Source organism: Microcaecilia unicolor, chromosome 13 (assembly GCF_901765095.1).
Source record: "Microcaecilia unicolor chromosome 13, aMicUni1.1, whole genome shotgun sequence".
In the NCBI taxonomy this organism is placed as follows: domain Eukaryota; kingdom Metazoa; phylum Chordata; class Amphibia; order Gymnophiona; family Siphonopidae; genus Microcaecilia; species Microcaecilia unicolor.
In genome coordinates, this window is record NC_044043.1 from 97159995 (window position 1) to 97179633 (window position 19639).

General features: G+C 44.9%; 1 protein-coding gene across 1 annotated transcript; it reads left to right on the forward strand.

Annotated features, from left to right (window-relative positions):
• Positions 1–806: 806 nt before the first annotated feature.
• Positions 807–18814, forward strand: CLDN19 (claudin 19). The gene is made up of 4 exons (XM_030186005.1): positions 807–1340; positions 15418–15582; positions 17539–17623; positions 18481–18814. Exons 1-4 carry the CDS (start codon positions 1118–1120, stop codon positions 18635–18637), a joined length of 630 nt encoding a protein of 209 aa, XP_030041865.1. The 5' UTR covers positions 807–1117; the 3' UTR covers positions 18638–18814.
• The last annotated feature ends 825 nt before the right edge of the window (positions 18815–19639 follow it).

The following is a 19639-nucleotide window of genomic DNA, read 5'->3' on the forward strand; positions in this document are numbered from 1 at the left end:
AAAGGGGCTTTTATAAGATCACCCCAGGGATTTGTTTATTTACTGATTGTTTGTTTGATTTGGATTTGCTCAAACCTTTTTCTTTTTTAAAATATTTTATTGAGTATAATTGGAAATACAAAAATACATAGTAAATTCAGTTATCAACAAGTTACAAATGTATAATAGTAACAATAACAGTGCAACGAGTACTACAGAGAAAGCATGAGTGCAATGAGTGTAAATCCAGAATCAAAGAATAAATACTCTCGGATAACAAAGTTCTCACACCTTTTTCAGTAGTAGCTCAAGGTGGGTTGTTTTCCAACCTTGCCCTAACCCCCCCTCCCTCCCCAAGGAAGGCCTCCCCCACTGAAATCTGAGCATACTTGTGGTTTGAGGGAGAGCAATTTTCAAACGGGTCAATTTATCAATGAAATGACTTTGAAAATTGCCCTCTCCATGTCGTAACATGTGTGTGTGTGTTTGAGATCTTTCAGCATTTGTCTTAGTGTATAAAGCATTGCCCATGTTACAAAATTACACACACGAATCGAGGCCTATTTTCAAAGCACTTAGACTTACAAGTATGTTTGTCTGCAGAGTGTTGTAGTGTGGATATGAAATTGTGCTGTGTTGCCCAGTATGCCAACTTTTAAAACACATCCCCCACAGAGTAAAAGGTTACTGCCACTTTAAACCCAAATGCCTCACACTTTTTCTTTCTTCTGTGGGTGTTAACTCTGAAATTCCAGTCATGGGATGATGCCCGGCCCCTGCATTCTGCAGCCTGAAAACACACCAAGACCTCCGAGTGTGTGCCTGTGAGTGTGTTGCCTTTCTTGCTGCTGTGTCCCCTGAGGGAGTCACTGAAGCTGGGTAGGACATGGAAGGGTCTATTTCAAAGCTGAGCCTGCAAGAACCTCTGATCCAATAAGGGCTGAGACAGGTTCATCTCCCTGGACCAGCATCCTGAGAAAATTCCTTTGCCAGCTGACCGTTGCCCATGTGACTAGAGGTACCATGAACACTCCTATCGCACAAATCTAAGAAGACCAAAGTCTCTTATCGACTGGAATAAAAAGCCCCCAGATTAAGGGTGACTTCTTTTTTGCTTTAGATTCTGCTGGACTCCATCATGGCTAATTCTGGCTTCCAGCTGTTGGGATTCTTCCTGGCTCTAGGCGGCTGGATTGGGATCATCTCCACAACGGCCTTACCACAGTGGAAACAGTCGTCCTACGCAGGGGATGCTATTATCACAGCCGTGGGACTGTACGAAGGATTATGGATGTCCTGCGCCTCTCAGAGCACCGGCCAGGTGCAGTGTAAAGTTTACGATTCCCTGCTTTCCCTGGATGGTAGGTACAAAACAGTCTTGGGAGGTCATCAAAGGGTTAGCATCTGCCTGATGCCCTTTCTGGGGTATGTGCTGTGTGGAAATTAGAAATTGTAGACAGTGTAAAAACTACCCTTCTTAAAGGTGGCTCCTACCTCATTGGGCGATGCCCAAGAGCCCCTTTTCACTTTGCTGCTCTTTGTAAGGTCCCTTTAGATTAGAACGGAGGGGGTAATGTCCTCTTACTTAGCCGGGGAATGAGTATCCGAAGTAACAAGGAGACTTGAGGGTGACCTGGAAAAAATAATGTACGGTATAGTAATATAGGACTATAGGAAACGATAAAGACCAGAACAGTGAAGTCCATCCAGTGTGGCCAGAAAGATGGCCACGGTTGTACCCGCTGCTCTGTCACTTTGTGGCAGTTACCCTCCCCACTTTCTCGTTGGTGTTGTGCCTGCCGCTGCGACACGTCATGTAGGTTACTCCCTCCCACCCACCCCCACCTCTTTGTGGTTAGGGTTGTACCTTAAGCTCCATTGCTTCCTATAAGCTACCTTTCCCCCTTTGTGGGTAGAGTTGCACCTGCTGTTTCGTACAGGTTAGCCCGTCCCTCCCTGCTGTGCTATGTGTGTCTGTGTTTATGTGTGTATTATATATGTTTATTTAAACTTGATTAATCACATTTTTTACAAATAAATCAAAGCGATTTACAAATAATAATATTTTAAAAAATATAAGGAGTTGAAAAGAATGCCAATAAACGTATAGTAACACAAGCAATCACGCCATAGAGACGTAATAATACACCTACAACATAAACCTGTAAAACTGCTACATGTATGTGTATGTATGCGTGTTCATGTGCATTTATTCCCTCTTATTGCCACATAGGGATGCTGTGTTTATCCCGGGCTTGTTTGACTTTGTCCCTATGTAAATTCTAACTCAGAAATTACTACTACTACTTATCATTTCTATAGCGCTACTAGACGTACGCAGCGCTGTACACTTGAACATGAAGAGACAGTCCCTGCTCCACAGAGCTTACAATCTAATCAGGACAGACAAACGAGATAAGGGAATATTAAAGTGAGGATGATAAAATAAGGGCTCTGAGCAAGTGAATAAGGGTTAGGAGTTAAAAGCAGCATCAAAAAGGTGGGCTTTTAGCTTAGATTTGAAGACGGCCAGAGATGGAGCTTGACGTACGGGCTCTGGAAGTTTATTCTAGGCATTTGGTGCAGCAAGATAAAAGGAGTGAGTCTTGGTGTCACTTCACGTCTTTGCCCCCCCCTTTCTGTCTCTCTGATCCCTGCACTGGCACTGCTTAACCTCACTTACACTGGCTTGTGAATTCTCTCTAGATAGCAGTGGTTTAATAATAACAGGATCAGGGGGAAGGAGTGTCTAGAAGTACATGGAAAGTAGGGTTAGACAGACATTAGCAGTTAGCAAATGAAAACGTCTCTGAGTGATCAGATCCAACTAGTAGAGCGTCATTGGGGGCCATCGCCAAGCCTACTGTCACCTGCAGATCAAGTGAATTTCTTTTCAAAGTTCTAACTAGTATTAATGACATCTTAACAACTAGTGAGGTTTCTCTTAGTGTCAGCAATATGATTCTTTCACAAGTACTAAGCAGGCTTGAGGACTGATTTTTAACAAGCGTTTGAAAATAGTAAAGGTAAACACGTAGGAGTCAATTTTCAGCCTGCTGCGGTAAGTGGCTTACAATCTGCTTCCAGCCACAGGCTGACTTAACCCCAAAAATTCAATGCTAGGTCATACATAAGTACATATACATAAGTACATAAGTAATGCCACACTGGGAAAAGACCAAGAGTCCATCGAGCCCAGCATCCTGTCCATGACAGCGGCCAATCCAGGCCAAGGGCACCTGGCGAGCTTCCCAAACGTACAAACATTCTATACATGTTATTCCTGGAATTGTGGCTTTTTCCCAAGTCCATTTAGTAGTGGTTTATGGACTTGTCCGTCTAACCTCTTTTTAAACTCTGCTAAGCTAACCGCCTTCACCACATTCTCCGGCAACAAATTTCAGAGTTTAATTACGCGTTGGGTGAAGAAAAATTTTCTCCGATTTGTTTTAAATTTACTACACTGTAGTTTCATCGCATGCCCCTAGTCCTAGTATTTTTGGAAAGCGTGAACAGACGCTTCACATCCACCTGTTCCACTCCACTCATTATTTTATATGCCTCTATCATGTCTCCCCTCAGCCGTCTCTTCTCCAAGCTGAAAAGCCCTAGCCTCCTTAGTCTTTCTTCATAGGGAAGTCGTCCCATCCCCGCTATCATTTTAGTCGCCCTTCGCTGCACCTTTTCCAGTTCCACTATATCTTTCTTGAGATGCGGCGACCAGAATTGAACACAATACTCAAGGTGCGGTCGCACCATGGAGCGATATAATGGCATTATAACATCCTCACACCTGTTTTCCATACCTTTCCTAATAATACCCAACATTCTATTCTCTTTCTGAGCCGCAGCAGCACACTGAGCAGAAGGTTTCAGTGTATTATCGACGACGACGACACCCAGATCCCTTTCTTGGTCCGTAACTCCTAACGTGGAACCTTGCATGACGTAGCTATAATTGACTCCCGGCATTAAATTACTATTATTTAGCATTTACTACTATTTAGCATTTCTATAGCGCTACAAGGCATACGCAGCGCTGCACAAACATAGACAAAAAAAAAAAATAAAGTAAGCAAATCAAATCAATTAATGTGAACGGGAAGGAAGAGAGGAGGGTAGGTGGAGGCGAGTGGTTACAAGTGGTTACGAGTCAAAAGCAATGTTAAAGAGGTGGGCTTTCAGTCTAGATTTAAAGGTGGCCAAGGATGGGGCAAGACGTAGGGGCTCAGGAAGTTTATTCCAGGCGTAGGGTGCAGCGAGACAGAAGGCGCGAAGTCTGGAGTTGGCAGTAGTGGAGAAGGGAACAGATAAGAAGGATTTATCCATGGAGCAGAGTGCACGGGAAGGGTTAAATATCTGGATATGTCCACTACCGGCCAATATTCAGACCGGTATCCAGTAAACTAACCTCATAAAGGGGTCCTTTTACTAAGGTGCGCTAACATTTTTTTATTTATTTATTTGTTGCATTTGTATCCCACATTTCCCCACATTTTTACAGGCTCAATGTAGCTTACAGTATGCCGTAGTGGCGATCGCCATTTCCGGAATGAGAAATACAAGTGGTATTGCATTAAGTACATAGATGGTAGAGTAAATTATAAATTAAATTAGATAATCAGTTCATTTCGGCGTGAGAAATAAGGTGGCGGTGTATTAACGTTCGTTAGTGATAGAAGCAGTCAGGTGTAGAGAGTTCGGTTTTGTCTAGTTCTGGAAGAGTTTCGTTGTCTGGTCTTTAGGATGGATCATTGTGGTATGCCTTTTTGAACAGGTTGGGTTTTAGTAATGAGATACTGCATAAGAAATAAGGACATTACATTCGTCCAGAAACTCCTAATAGTGCTGTATCAGATCCACATGAAAAAAACCCCACAAAATAGGAGAAATGACACAGAGGCTGGTGGCACTGTATAAGCAAACCAAGAGTCTCCGAGAGCAAAGGTCCACCATGTTAGATGAGAGGTGGAGATGTGAATGCATTATTTTTATTTATTTGTTGCATTTGTATCCCACATTTTCCCACCTATTTGCAGGCTCAATGTGGCTTACATTATGCCGTAATGGCGATCGCCATTTCCGGAATGAGAAATACAAAGTGGTATTGCATTAAAGTTCATAAAAGTTCATTACAGGCATAAGAGATAAGGGGGTAATGCATTAATGTTCATTGGTGACAAATTGATTGATGCAATCAGGTGTAGAGAATACGGTTTTATCTGGTTCTAATAGAGTTTTGACGTTAGGTCGTTTCTGATGGCTCAATATGATATGTCTTCTCGAACAGATTGGTCTTTAGTAACTTCCGGAAGGCTGTTAAGTCGTGCGTTGTTTTTAAGGCCTTTGGTAGCGCATTCCAAGATGCCCATAGGAAAAAAAAAAGTGTCATATCATTTAGCACACACTAATCATTAGCAAATGCTAAAGCTGTTAGCACGCCTTAGTAAAAGGACCACAAAGTTAGCATAGCCTTCTTGCTCTCTTAACTTTATGTGGTTGCTTAGCCGATTGGCGGACTAAGTATCAGTGCTAACTGGATAAGTTGATGCTCTGGCCCTAGCTCCTTAGACCATAGCAGATTAGTGAAGGTGTTCAGTGCATTAACTGGTCACACCTCTCCTTAAGAAGCCTTCACTTGACCCTACTTGTCCCTCTAATTACCGACCCATCTCCCTCCTTCCTTTTCTCTCCAAATTACTTGAGCGTGCTGTTCACCGCCGCTGCCTTGATTTTCTCTCCTCACATGCTATTCTTGACCCATTACAATCTGGTTTTCGCCCTCTCCACTCAACTGAAACTGTGCTTACTAAAGTCTCCAATGACCTATTACTGGCTAAATCCAGAGGTCAATATTCCATCCTCATTCTTCTTGATCTTTCCGCTGCTTTTGACACTGTCGATCACAGCATACTTCTCGATACCCTGTCCTCACTTGGATTCCAGGGCTCTGTCCTTTTCTGGTTCTCTTCCTACCTCTCCCTCCGCACCTTTAGTGTTCACTCTGGTGGATCCTCTTCTACTTCTATCCCTCTGCCTGTCGGTGTACCTCAGGGTTCTGTTCTTGGTCCCCTCCTCTTTTCTATCTACACTTCTTCCCTTGGTTCATTAATCTCATCCCATGGCTTTTCCTACCACCTCTATGCTGATGACTCCCAAATCTACCTTTCTACCCCTGATATCTCACCTTGCATCCAAACCAAAGTTTCAGCGTGCTTGTCTGACATTGCTGCCTGGATGTCTCAACGCCACCTGAAATTAAATATGACCAAAACCGAGCTTCTCATTTTCCCCCCCAAACCCACCTCCCCGCTCCCCCCGTTTTCTATTTCTGTTGATGGCTCTCTCATTCTCCCTGTCTCCTCAGCTCGAAACCTTGGGGTCATCTTTGACTCTTCTCTCTCCTTCTCTGCTCATATCCAGCAGACCGCCAAGACCTGTCGTTTCTTTCTTTACAACATCCGTAAAATCCGCCCCTTTCTTTCCGAGCACTCTACCAAAACCCTCATCCACACCCTTGTCACCTCTCGTTTAGACTACTGCAATCTGCTTCTTGCTGGCCTCCCACTTAGTCACCTCTCCCCTCTCCAGTCGGTTCAAAACTCTGCTGCCCGTCTCATCTTCCGCCAGGGTCGCTTTACTCATACTACCCCTCTCCTCAAGACCCTTCACTGGCTCCCTATCCGTTTTCGCATCCTGTTCAAACTTCTACTAACCTATAAATGTATTCACTCTGCTGCTCCCCAGTATCTCTCCACACTCGTCCTTCCCTACACCCCTTCCCGTGCACTCCGCTCCATGGATAAATCCTTCTTATCTGTTCCCTTCTCCACTACTGCCAACTCCAGACTTCGCGCCTTCTATCTCGCTGCACCCTACGCCTGGAATAAACTTCCTGAGCCCCTACGTCTTGCCCCATCCTTGGCCACCTTTAAATCTAGACTGAAAACCCACCTCTTTAACATTGCTTTTGACTCGTAACCACTTGTAACCACTCGCCTCCACCTACCCTCCTCTCTTCCTTCCCGTTCACATTAATTGATTTGATTTGCTTACTTTATTTATTTTTTGTCTATTAGATTGTAAGCTCTTTGAGCAGGGACTGTCTTTCTTCTATGTTTGTACAGCGCTGCGTATGCCTTGTAGCGCTATAGAAATGCTAAATAGTAGTAGTAGTAGTAGTAAGTGCTGCTGAATTTCAGGGGCTGACTCACTCAGTGGGGTTTTACTGGTCAGGAGTCTCTCCTGCCAGGCTAAACCCTTTTGAATATCAACCCCATAGGGTCCGGATAGTCTCACTAAATAGAGAAAAGCGACACTGCTTTCTCCTACCTTAATGACAAAGTCTGAAGCAATCTTTAATGATTTAGTAATATTATGTCTGTATTGATGCTCCTGGGGTTTTTTTTTTCAGTAGTTTGTAGTTAAATGTATTTTATTGAGTACAGACAAGAAAGCGTGGAACAACAGTTCCCAAAGCATCAAAGAGTCGCTTCTAGAAACCAGCGTATTCCACACAAAAAGCAAGAATAGATCATAAAAAAATGTTTAAACTGGTTTTGTAAAAATTAACGTATTGCTACCATGTCTACTTAGCAAGGCGGGAGGCCTTGGATGATGTTCTTACAGCCTCATCTCTGAGACCAATGCCCTCAAAACTACTAACTCCCCCCAATTCCCACCCATCAAACCGTAACAATAATAATAATTATTGGGATGTGTACCAGAATCAAACAGAAAGTCATGGTATCAAAACACCAATAAGCATTAGAATCGTAAACTATTCAAGGTAATGATTCTCATCTTCGGATTAACAGAATTCTGCCCACAGCCTATCTGGCCCCGGAGCTTTACACAACACAGTCCGCTGGATCACCCATTCTACTTCTTCCTCAATAATTGGAGCATTCAATAAGCATAGTAACATAGTAAATGACGGCAGATAAAGACCTGTACGGTCCATCCAGTCTGCCCAACAAGATAAACTCATTTTACATGGTATGTGATACTTTATACCAGAGTTTGATTTGTCCCTGCCTTTCTCATGGCACAGATCATAGAAGTTTGCCCAGCACTGTTCTTGTACTAAAAGTTCTGACGCTAACGTACCAGGGGCAATGGAGGGTTAAGTGACTTGCCCAGAGTCAGAAGGAGCTGCACTGGGAATCGAACCCAGTTCCCCAGGATCAAAGTCCACTGCACTAACCAGTAGGCCACGCCTCCACTCATTCCACCAGTAGGAGCCAACCTCATCAGTGATGTCACAATGGCTTGATTGCCCGATACTTGGCTCACTTCTGATATTGTGATGTCATAAGGGAAAGGGAAATGGGACTTGATATACTGCCTTTCTGAGGTTTTTTGCAACTACATTCAAAGCGGTTTACATATATATTCAGGCAGTGGTGTACCAAGGGGGCGGTGGGGGCGGTCTGCCCCGGGTGCACGCCGCTGGGGGTGTGTGCCACGTGCCTGTCGGCTCCACTCGTTCTGTGCTCCCTCTGCCCCAGAACAGGTTACTTCCTGTTCCGCGGCAGAGGGAGCATGGAACGAGCGAAGCCGACAGGCGCGCAGCCCCCCCCCCCCCCCCAGCAGGTAAAAATGCACCCGGGGGGTGTCCTTTTTGCCAGGGTGGGGGGGTCACGCTGCACCTGGGGGGGGGGATGCATCGACGATCCACCCTGGGTGTCAGCCACCCTAGGAACGCCACTGTATTCAGGTACTTATTTTGTACCAGGGGCAATGGAGGGTTAAGTGACTTGTCCACAGTCACAAGGAGTTGCAGTGGGAATTGAACCCAGTTCCCCAGGATCAAAGTCCACTGCACTAACCACTAGGCTACTCCTCCACTCCATACTGGGAAAGACCAAAGGTCCATCAAGCCCAGCATCCTGTTTCCAATAGTGGCCAATCCAGGTCACAAATACCCGGCAAGATCCCAAAAATGTACAAAACATTTTATACTGCTTATCCCAGAAATAGTGGATTTTCCCCAAGTCCATTTAATAACGGTCTATGGACTTTTCCTTTATGAAGCCGTCCAAACCTTTTTTAAACTCTGCTAAGCTAACCGCCTTTACCATGTTCTCTGGCAAAGAATTCCAGAGTTTAATTACACGTTGAGTGAAGAAAGATTTTCTCCAATTTGTTTTCAATAGAAATCTAACAAAATAAAACATGGAAAAGAAAATAAGATGATACCTTTTTTATTGGACATAACTTAATACATTTCTTGATTAGTTTTCGAAGGTTGCCCTTCTTCCTTAGATCGGAAATAAGCAAATGAGGTAGCAGATTTCCAATCTGAGGAAGAAGGGCAACCTTCGAAAACTAATCAAGAAATGTATTAAGTTATGTCCAATAAAAAAGGTATCATCTTATTTTCTTTTTCATGTTTTATTTTGTTTGATTTCTATTGATAACCTTTAAGAGTGGACTAACACGGCTACCGCACCTCTCTACTCCAATTTGTTTTAAATTTACTACATTGTAGCTTCATCGCATGCCCCCTAGTCTTAGTATTTTTGGAAAGCGTGAACAGACGCAAACAGAAACCATAAAATGGAAAGAATAGACAGTGATTTTTTTTTAAGCCATTATCGAAAAGCCAGTTGGAAGTAAGGTTTAATTTATGAGAGATATCAGTGATGGCTTGTACTGACAGGGTGTTGTTTCGTTGGAGGGGGAATCTATATTCGGGGGGGGGGGAGGCCATTCAGGTTGCAGGGGGCTTGTATTGGGCGCCTTGAATTGAGAGGGAGGCCTCAAGAGGAGGTTTGTATTTGGAAGGGGCTCGCAGGGGGCACCTCAAGAAAACTTTGCCCAGCCCCGTTAAGATGTGCCTAGCTGATCGTATTTGCTTCTGGCTGCACCCAGTGTCTTTACATGTTTGAGGGTATCAGTACTGTTGGTGTTCACTTCCCAGTTGGATTCTCTGGGGGTCTTTAAAAAGGTTGTTCAGATAGAACAACAGTGGTGGAAGCTATGCTGTTCCTCTCTGTCTTTCTTCCTATCCCCCCGCCCCCCCCCCCTTCACATACACCACACCACCCTCCATACTCTCTCTCTCACTAAGCTAATTAGTTAATTAACTTCTCTGTAGCTATTCTATTTTCTTCATTGTTCTGATGAAGGGGCCTGTTAATGCTTAAAAGCCTGTCACAGATGGATTGAATTAACCTAATGAAAAGAGATTCCCTGGCCCATCAACCAGATCCCTTGAGCTGGATTAACACAGCAATCACAATATTTAGGGTCATTAGGAAAGAGTTCAGACTTTGAATCCAAGAACTCAGGGGCAGATGATCAAAACTCTGGCGCTATTCTGAATATCGCCATTAAAAATGGCGCCGGAACAGCGCAGAACAACGCCCTAATGCTCAAAGCTAATGAGATGCAAATATAGGCACGCTCATAGCTTTGAGCATTAGGGAGTTCGGCAGGAGGACTGTGCTTGACGTATGCACAGAAGAGTCCTTAAGTGAGTTAATGCAACTTAATAATTTGTTGGAAAAATTTAGATGTTAAATTTATCTGTAGCTGTTTCTGTTACGCAGTCACTCTGAATTCCAAAGCTAAACACTGTAAATGAGAATGTATGTTTGTAATTAATGTTCATTTAAATTTGTGGACAATTATGACACTTGGCCATTTAAACTTATCAATTTAAACGTATTTTTATTGTTAAACTCCCTGGTTGGTGTGGAGTTCATTCGGGGGAAACACCGTGACGTATGTCTAACATCATTGCAATTCCTTGCTCCACCACCAGGGGGGGGGATTTATGTTAACTTGCACTGATTGCTGTACCTTAGTAAAGCTGCATATTCGCTAGGGATATCCTAAAAAGCCAACTGGCTAGTGGTCCCCTAGGACAGGTTTGAGGACCACTGCTCTAAACACATTACGCTGAAGTCTTAATTGTGGTAGCGCACGGGAGAAGATTACCTACTGAATTAACAACGGGGTCCAAGAATCCAAGTCTGTTTCATTTTCCTTCTGTAAGGGGTAGAAAACATTTTAAAACAGGTTCAGCTCTCTCTGGTGGGCCTGATGCTCAAAATGTACCACTGGTGCTAGAGGCGATCAGGGCCAGGTCAAGGCAAGATGCCGCCTGAGGCAGAGCTAAGATGTCTCCCCCTCATGGGCCAAGATGGTTGGCGGCGTTTACCTTGTCACGTTCCAAACCCAGCAGCGACAGCGATTCCCATATGCTGCACTGCCACCGGCACTTGCCTCTTCCCTTTACTGCAGTCGCCTCTCTGGTGTAACTTCCTGTTTCGTCAGAGGCTCAGGCAGCCGCAGTAAAGGCAAGAGGCGGGTGCCGGCAGCAGGGCAGCGTATGGGAATCGCTGCCAGGTTTGGAACGTAATGAGGTAAACCCCGAAGAGTGGGGAGATGCTGCTCCTGAAGAGTGCCACCTGAGGCTCTAGCACGAGAGACGAGTGCGCCAACGATTAGCACAAACAGAATGCAAATGTAGTCAAATGGATGTTAATGAGGTCATTTCCTGTTCCTTCCCAATGCTCAGAGAACAAAGCTGCTCTTTCCCCTGAAAACCTAAGGCCAGCTCGGGTGTTTGAAGAGAGAATTTCTCACAATTCTCTCTTTTTAAAATCTTCTAGTTTTTATTTAATTTAGAAGCAGAAGGAAACCCGTGCAAGCCCCTGAACGCTGGTAGTGAAAGACGAACGTGTGCGAGGCAGAGCAAACCCGAAAATGAAACCGCACATTGGCACCTGTTTCTTGCACTTAAATAGAAGCCTTCCAAGTAAAAAAAAAAAAAAAAATTCAAAATCTTATATATATTTTTTAAAGTTCACAACTTTATTATTCTAATCCATTTACAACCAACAATTTTACAATGTTCAAGAACAATGCCAGAAGGTGTACATCCCACCACAACTCCCCCCCCCCCCCCCCACCCCCAGTAATCTAAATTCTAATACGAAACCAAGTTAATCTGTTTATTCCAAATAATGACGGAGAGGAGCCCAAGCACTTCAAAACTTTTCATAGTGCCCTGCCCGCTCCGCTGCTATTGCTTCAAACTTGTATAACTGACAAACAGAATTCCACCAAAAAGTTACATTCAATAAAAATGCAGGTTTCCACCCCCTCAAAATCTCTTGAAAGGCAACAGCAGTCATGAGGTAGTACAATCTGCCAGTTCTCACAGTGATCATCCGGGAGTTCAAATAAACAGAAAGGCATAGGACGTACCCAGTGGTGTGCTGGAGCAGGCTCTCACAGGCTCGCAAGAGCCGGTTGTTAAGTTTTTAAGAATTTTGGGAGCCGGTTGTTAAAGTAGGGCCCTCCATGGCTACTTTAACAACTGGCTCCCAAAATGTGGGCTTGGGCCCCCTGCTGAATTCTCTTTTACTTTGCTGGTGGGGATGCTGAGCCCTGCCAGCCAAGTAAATAGACTGCTGCTGCTCCCCACTCCTTGTTTCCAGCTCTGGGCAGCAGGCTGAGACTTCTCCAGCATGTGTGAGAAGTTCCAATATGCTGCTCAGAGCAAGACGTTGGGAGTGGTGGCAGTCCATTTATTGGTTGCCAGCAAAGGTATGCCTAGTGTGCCCGCACGAAGGGAGGGAGGAGAGAGAGGCAAGTGTTGCTCCCCCCCACCCCTGGCCCTTCCAACTGCAGAGCTGGCTACGTCAGGAGAAAGAGCCTGTTGTTAAAAATTTAACAGCACACCCCTGGACGTACCTCTTCAATAAGGCCTACAAAGAGACCCCGTAGCTTAATTATACCACCTCACCAATCCACTCTAATCCGGAAATCATCTTTCTACACCTTTTTTATTAATACTTCTTTCCATCCTTGATCTCTTTGCATCAACAATTGTATCTGACATCCTGGTATGGCAATACCATAACAGACCTCTGTAAGCCACATTGAGCCTGCAAATAGGTGGGGAAATGTGGGATACAAACGCAATAAATAAATAGACAGAGGGAGACCAAACTGGAAAGCTGCACTTACCTTCTGCCATACCTGTTCCAAAACTGACATAACAATAGAGTGGAGGAGTGGCCTAGTGGTTAGAGCACCCATCTTGACATCCAGAGGTGAAGAAAAATTTTTTCTTCACTCAACGTGTAATTCAACTCTGGAATTCGTTGTCAGAGAATGCGGTAAAGGCGAAAGTTCTGTTGCTGCACATCGAGCATCTTAGGTGTTACAACCTAATTGATCCTTGACGCAGGCACTGTGCGCCAAAACACAGCTCGTGTCGGGTCACTGTGTTTCGGCGCACAGCGCCTGCGTCAGGAGTCCATTATCACTAAATCCCAATTATTCTGTTCAAGCAACGTAATGGCTTCATCAATATTTTCGATACCAGTGCAAGCCTGAAAATCGGGAAGCACAAATCCGCTAGCAGCAAAGTCAGCGGCAGCAGTGGCTTGGGTGATAGATAGCTCTCTTTTTAACGGTTTTACCCCCACTGCACATAGATCAGGGGTTCTCAATTCAATCCTCAGGACGCAGCTAGCCAGTCAGAATTTCAGGATACCCACAATGAATATGCATGAGAGAGATTTGCATACAATGGAGGCAGTGCATGACAATTTATCTCATTGTGGATATCCTGAAAACTGGACTGGCTGGGTGTGTCCCAAGGACTCCACTGAGAATCCTTGATCCTCTATAATATCGCCAAAATTCGCCCTCTCCTTTCTGAGCACGCTACCAGAACCCTCATCCACACTCTCATCACCTCTCGCTTGGACTACTGCAACTTGCTTCTCACAGGTCTTCCACTCAGCCATCTCTCTCTTCTTCAATCTGTTCAAAATTCTGCTGCACGATTAATATTTCGCCAAAGTCTCTATGCCCATATCAGCCCTCTTCTGAAGTCACTTCACATCTCTCCCTACATTCCTTCCCAAGAACTCCATTCACTAGGCAAATCTCTCCTAATTGCACCCTTGTCCTCCATCGCTAACTCCACACTCCGTTCCTTTTATCTCACCGCACCTTATGCCTGGAATAGACTTCCTGAGCCATTACGTCAAGCTCCATCCCTGGCCGCCTTCTATCTGTCTGCCCTACCGTTATCCCTTATTGTCCTGTCTGTCCTGATTTAGATTGTAAGCTCTTTTGAGCAGGGACTGTCTTTTCTTCATGTTCAATTGTGAAGCGCTGCGTACGACTGGTAGCGCAATAGAAATGATTTGTAGTAGTATGGATTTGTAATTCTGACTCACTTAAGAAAACAGGAGTTAAATTTGTGCACCCACAGTAAATGATGGCACATAACAAACAATTAGCCCTGTAAGTCAGCATGGTTGCTACTATTTTGGGCAAGTGGATATATAAATTCCTACACTTAAACACATAACAGCTACCCCTTGCAAACCTATTCCTGTTACTGCCCTCTGTATCTACCCCAGACCTGCTCACTAACGTTAGGGTTATAACCTTGCAGCACAACAAAACACAAAAGGACCTCCAGAACTGGAACAAGGGTGCAATCTTTATCGGAAAAGACCCGACGCAGGATGTGTTTCGGCGCAAAACCGCGCCTGCCTCAGACAGATAAATCAATGTTCTTAATGAATCTTGATGCAGGTTATACCAGGCACTCTCTGCTTCCGTACTCTGAAAAAACAGCATTACAGTACGGAGACAGAGAGTGCCTGGTATAACCTGCATCAAGATTCATTAAGAACATTGATTTCTCTGCACTTGACCCCTGAGGCAGGCGCGGTTTTGCGCCGAAACACAGCCCGCGTCGGGTCTTTTCCAATAAAGATTGAACTATTGTTCCAGTTCTGGAGGCCCTTTTGTGCTTTGTTGTGCTGCCTTCTGCTGTGTACTTTTGGGACCCTCTCTTTTTTGCCATCCAGGGTTATAACCATATCAATTATCTCAGCCATCTTGGAAGCCCAGTATCAATGCAGCACTGATCCTAGAGTTGTAACCATAGTTGTTCCTTCTTCAAAGCTTTAGGGTGAGCTACAATTAGTATTGGATTTGCCTGCTGGGGAAAATGGAGTCAGGTGATAAATCTACCAGCAGCAGGAGGAGTTCATGTCAGTACAGCCAGTACTTAGTGGACATTATTGCATCCATTTGGCGATTGGTCATGGCCCCTCCACCATCCACTCTATAGTTTGCTTACATCATTCTCCCTTCAGTTCATTCTCTTCTCAACGCTCTCTGCACTCCCCTTTCTTTCTCCCTTCTCCTCCCCTTGTTTAATTCTGTGGGAACTCAGGGTCAGATGGTGCAATGAGAGGTTACATGCCCCCTCTCTGGGCAGGAATCACTGTATCTGAGTCATCTCAAAGGGATATTTGTCTATCTTGTTCTTACCACCAGTCAATGAAAGCACCGCCCTGGGTAATTTGAAGCAAGTTTGTTGTCTCTTCCTCATGTCTCAGACTCATCCCTGTTCCACTGGTAACTATAGGCTTTCCTGTTTTGCAGTTCATATTCAGACGTCCAGAGCACTCATGGTGGTCGCCATACTCATGGGCTTTATTGGGATGATCATCAGTGTGTTGGGCATGAAATGCACAAAGGTGGGCGACAACAACCCCATTATCAAGAGCAGGATCGCTGTCTCAGGTGGGGCCCTCTTCCTGCTGGCAGGTGAGTCTCAGCCTGAGGGCAGTCGAAAGTCAAGCGCTGGCATGTGGCCCTAATGGGGGATGGTTCTGTCTTCTCTTAGAGTCGGAGCAATCTGTGCTGACTGTAATACAGTGCTTAATAGTCTGGAGAAAGATGAATAGCCTAATAGTTAGGGCAGTGGGCTGGGACCCCGAGGGCTGAGGTTCAAATCCTACAGCAGCTCCTTGCGGCCTTGGGCAAGTCACTTAACTCTCTGTTGCCCAGGGACAGTGCTAGCACGGCCTTCAAAACATGTGGATAGCATAATATTATTATTATTGTTCCTGCTGTTCAAAGTGATTTAACTGGGAGCACTCCTGCCTGGTTAAATCGCTAATGACTGCCTGATATTCAGTCTTCTGTTGATCCCTGGGAGAGATGTTGGATCTGGGAATGGGAGAGATTGGGATTATCAGTCCTTTAGGGAACAGAAGGGGGATGGGATTTGTTTTACTCCCTTTTTGTGGCTACAATCAAAGATATTTACATATTATACAGATGCTTATTTTGTACCAGGGGCAATGGAGGGTTAAGTGACTTGCCCAGGGTCACAAAGAGCTGCAGTGGGAATTGAACCCAGTTCCCCAGGATCACAGTCCACTGCACTAACCACTAGGCTACTCCTCCACTCATTCCACCAATAAGAGCCAACCTCATCAGTGATGTCACAATGGCTTGATTGCCCAATACTTGGCTCACTTCTGATATTGTGATGTCATAAGGGAAAGGGGGAAAGGGAAATGGGACTTGATATACCGCCTTTCTGAGGTTTTTGCAACTACATTCAAAGCGGTTTACATATATTCAGGTACTTATTTTGTACCAGGGGCAATGGAGGGTTAAGTGACTTGCCCAGAGTCACGAGGAGCTGCAGTGGGAATTGAACCCAGTTCCCCAGGATCAAAGTCCACTGTACTAACCACTAGGCTACTCCTCCACTCATTCCACCAATAAGAGCCAACCTCATCAGTGATGTCACAATGGCTTGATTGCCCAATACTTGGCTCACTTCTCATATTGTGATGTCATAAGGGAAAGGGAAATGGGACTTGATATACCGCCTTTCTGAGGTTTTTGCAACTACATTCAAAGCGGTTTACATATATTCAGGTACTTATTTTGTACCAGGGGCAATGGAGGGTTAAGTGACTTGCCCAGAGTCACAAGGAACTGCAGTGGGAAATAAATCAATATCCTTTAATTGTGTGATTAATTATGGTTAAAATAAAATTTTTAATTGAAATGCAGCCCTAATAATTAGCACTGGATATATATATATTTTTTAAAGCTTTATTTATAGTGGCAAAGCATAGCATGACAATGCAATATACATTACAGGGGCGTAGCCAGACAACAGATTTTGGGTGGGCCTAGGCAAGAAGTGGTGAGCACTAAGTGCTCCCAACCCCCACCCCCAACCACCACCCAAAAAATATCTCAGTTGGTGGGAAAACGCTTCTTTCCACCTTGGTAGTCTGCAGCAGGATTCGCTGAAAACTGAGCATGCGCAGGTGCCAGTATCGTGGAGAGTAGCGTTGTCGTTACCCTCAGGGGGAAGTTTTCACCTGGCGGAGCTGGGGATCCCCACCTGCTACCGCTAAACGTGTACTACTGTTGGGTTGGCCTGAACCCTAAGTGAGTGGGCCCCGGCCCACCCAGTCCCACCTGTGGTTACGCCACTGATTACAACTGAAAAACAGCAATGATCAATAATTCATTGAATATCTGAGCTAATTCTGCCTGTGGGGGGGGTCACATTTAAAAAACACTGACCACTGCGGGCTGAACATTGACTGGATTATTTTTAAATTGTATCCTGACTTTGAAATTTTCCTTTTTCATGACCACCTGTTTATTTTAACCTGTTAGGGACTGAATTTTGTTTTTAGCTGATGAGGAATTTTCTGCTGATCCATCTGCTACTCTCCTCTCGCACAGGTTTCTGCACGCTGATCGCGGTCTCCTGGTACGCCACACGAGTCTCACATGACTTCTTCAACCCCAGCACACCTGTCAATGCCCGGTAAGACAACTGGTCACTGCCATCAAGATCTGCCCCTGATAAACATGTCAAGAATGATTCATTCCCTCACCTCTCCACCTGCCCCCCTTTGGTTCTCCCTCTGTCATATCCACGCCTGTGAATTCCCTTTCCGTGAACTTCATCCTATGATGATGAATTTTTGTACATAATACTCCCCCTACCCGACCCCTCCTGTAAATCCCTCCCATCTGCTGCCTCTCATCCTTCACTGTGTCAACCTTTTACTGAATTTCCCTTTCTCCTCACATTCTCACCTGCACCTCATCCATGTTTTCCATTTTCATCTGCTTTCTTCTGTTGTGAATGTTTCCCCCATAATCACGTATATTCTCATTCACCTCCTTTACTCCTGTTCCATATAATACTCATAATTTCATCACACTGCAAAGGGAGATACTTCCATGGCCACAGAGAGTGAGTGACTGAGGCACAGAGAGGGAAGGTGACTCTCCAGGATCACACAGAGAGTCAGTGACTGAGGCATAAGGAGAGAAAGTGACTCTTTAGGGTCACACAGCGAGTCAGTGACTGAGACACAGGGAGAGAAAGTGACTCCCCACCCCCCCCCCGGGTCACACAGAGAGTCAGTGACTGAGACACAGGGAGAGAAAGTGACTCCCCCAGGGTCACACAGAGAGTCAGTGATGAGGCACAGGGAGAAAAAGTGACTCCCCCCCCCCCCCCGAGTCCCCCAGGGTCACACAGAGAGTCAGTGACTGAGACACAGGGAGAGAAAGTGATTCCTCCAGGGTCACACAGAGTCAGTGACTGAGGCACAGGGAGGGAAAGGGACTCACCCTGGGGCTTTCACTTATGATACTTCTCTTTGACTCTAGGTATGAGTTTGGATCAGCCTTGTTTGTTGGCTGGGCTGCTTCCAGCCTCACCATGCTGGGAGGGTCCTTCCTGTGCTGTTCTTGCCCCAATCAGGAGAGAGGAGAACAGCAGTATTACAGACAGTCACAGCCTTCAGCCACAAGGGAGTATGTCTGAGTCTGAATGCCAGCATTGGCCTACGTACCCTAAGGACAGAAGCACCTCTCCACCTGTTGCTCAGTGTTCCGCAGTGACTGACGCCTCAATTACCTGTCATGAACCAATGACCAAACAGAAATGGTAGCCATTGCTAGGCTCTGACTCCAGCAGATATTACTGGTGCAAGCTAGAAAATTCTAGAGTACTGTTGGGGGGGGGGGGGGGGGGGGGGGGTAAGATTATATTGTGGGGGTGTGTGGTTTTTATGCCTGAGAAAGTGGAATATAAGCTTTGATAATTAAATTGAATTGGATATTAGATCCCTGGGTCCAAGCAGAGCTGGAGCAGATGGGTAATGATTTGGGACAGTAACAAGAGAACACCCTGAGAGCTGAAGTGGATGCAGTGTGTATGTGGTATGGATGCAGCATGCAGTGTCTCTGCTGTGTGGATATACTAGGTGTATGGCATGTCTATGCAGTATACATGCAGTGTGTAATACGTATGCAATATGTATGCAGTGGAAGCAATGTGTATATGAAATGTCTATGTAGTATGGATGCAGTGTCTCTGCAGTGTGTATTTATTAGTGTGTGCATATCATGTCTATGCAGTATACATGCAGTGTGTAATACGTATGCAATATGTATGCAGTGGAAGCAATGTGTATATGAAATGTCTATGTAGTATGGATGCAGTGTGCATTTATTAGTGTGTGCATATCATGTCTATGCAGTATACATGCAGTGTGTAATACGTATGCAATATGTATGCAGTGAAAGCAATGTGTATATGAAATGTCTATGTAGTATGGATGCAGTGTCTCTGCAGTGTGTATTTATTAGTGTGTGCATATCATGTCTATGCAGTATACATGCAGTGTGTAATACGTATGCAATATGTATGCAGTGGAAGCAATGTGTATATGAAATGTCTATGTAGTATGGATGCAGTGTGCATTTATTAGTGTGTGCATATCATGTCTATGCAGTATACATGCAGTGTGTAATACGTATGCAA

What these genes read in the sequence shown, in the direction of transcription:
- CLDN19 (XM_030186005.1), top strand. Translation starts at nt 1,118, where the DNA reads ATGGCTAATTCTGGCTTCCAGCTGTTGGGATTCTTCCTGGCTCTAGGC. An exon ending in TTCCCTGCTTTCCCTGGATG is followed by an intron (nt 1,341 to 15,417) that starts GTAGGTACAAAA and finishes CCTGTTTTGCAG; the next exon opens with TTCATATTCAGACGTCCAGA. An exon ending in AGCACACCTGTCAATGCCCG is followed by an intron (nt 17,624 to 18,480) that starts GTAAGACAACTG and finishes CTTTGACTCTAG; the next exon opens with GTATGAGTTTGGATCAGCCT.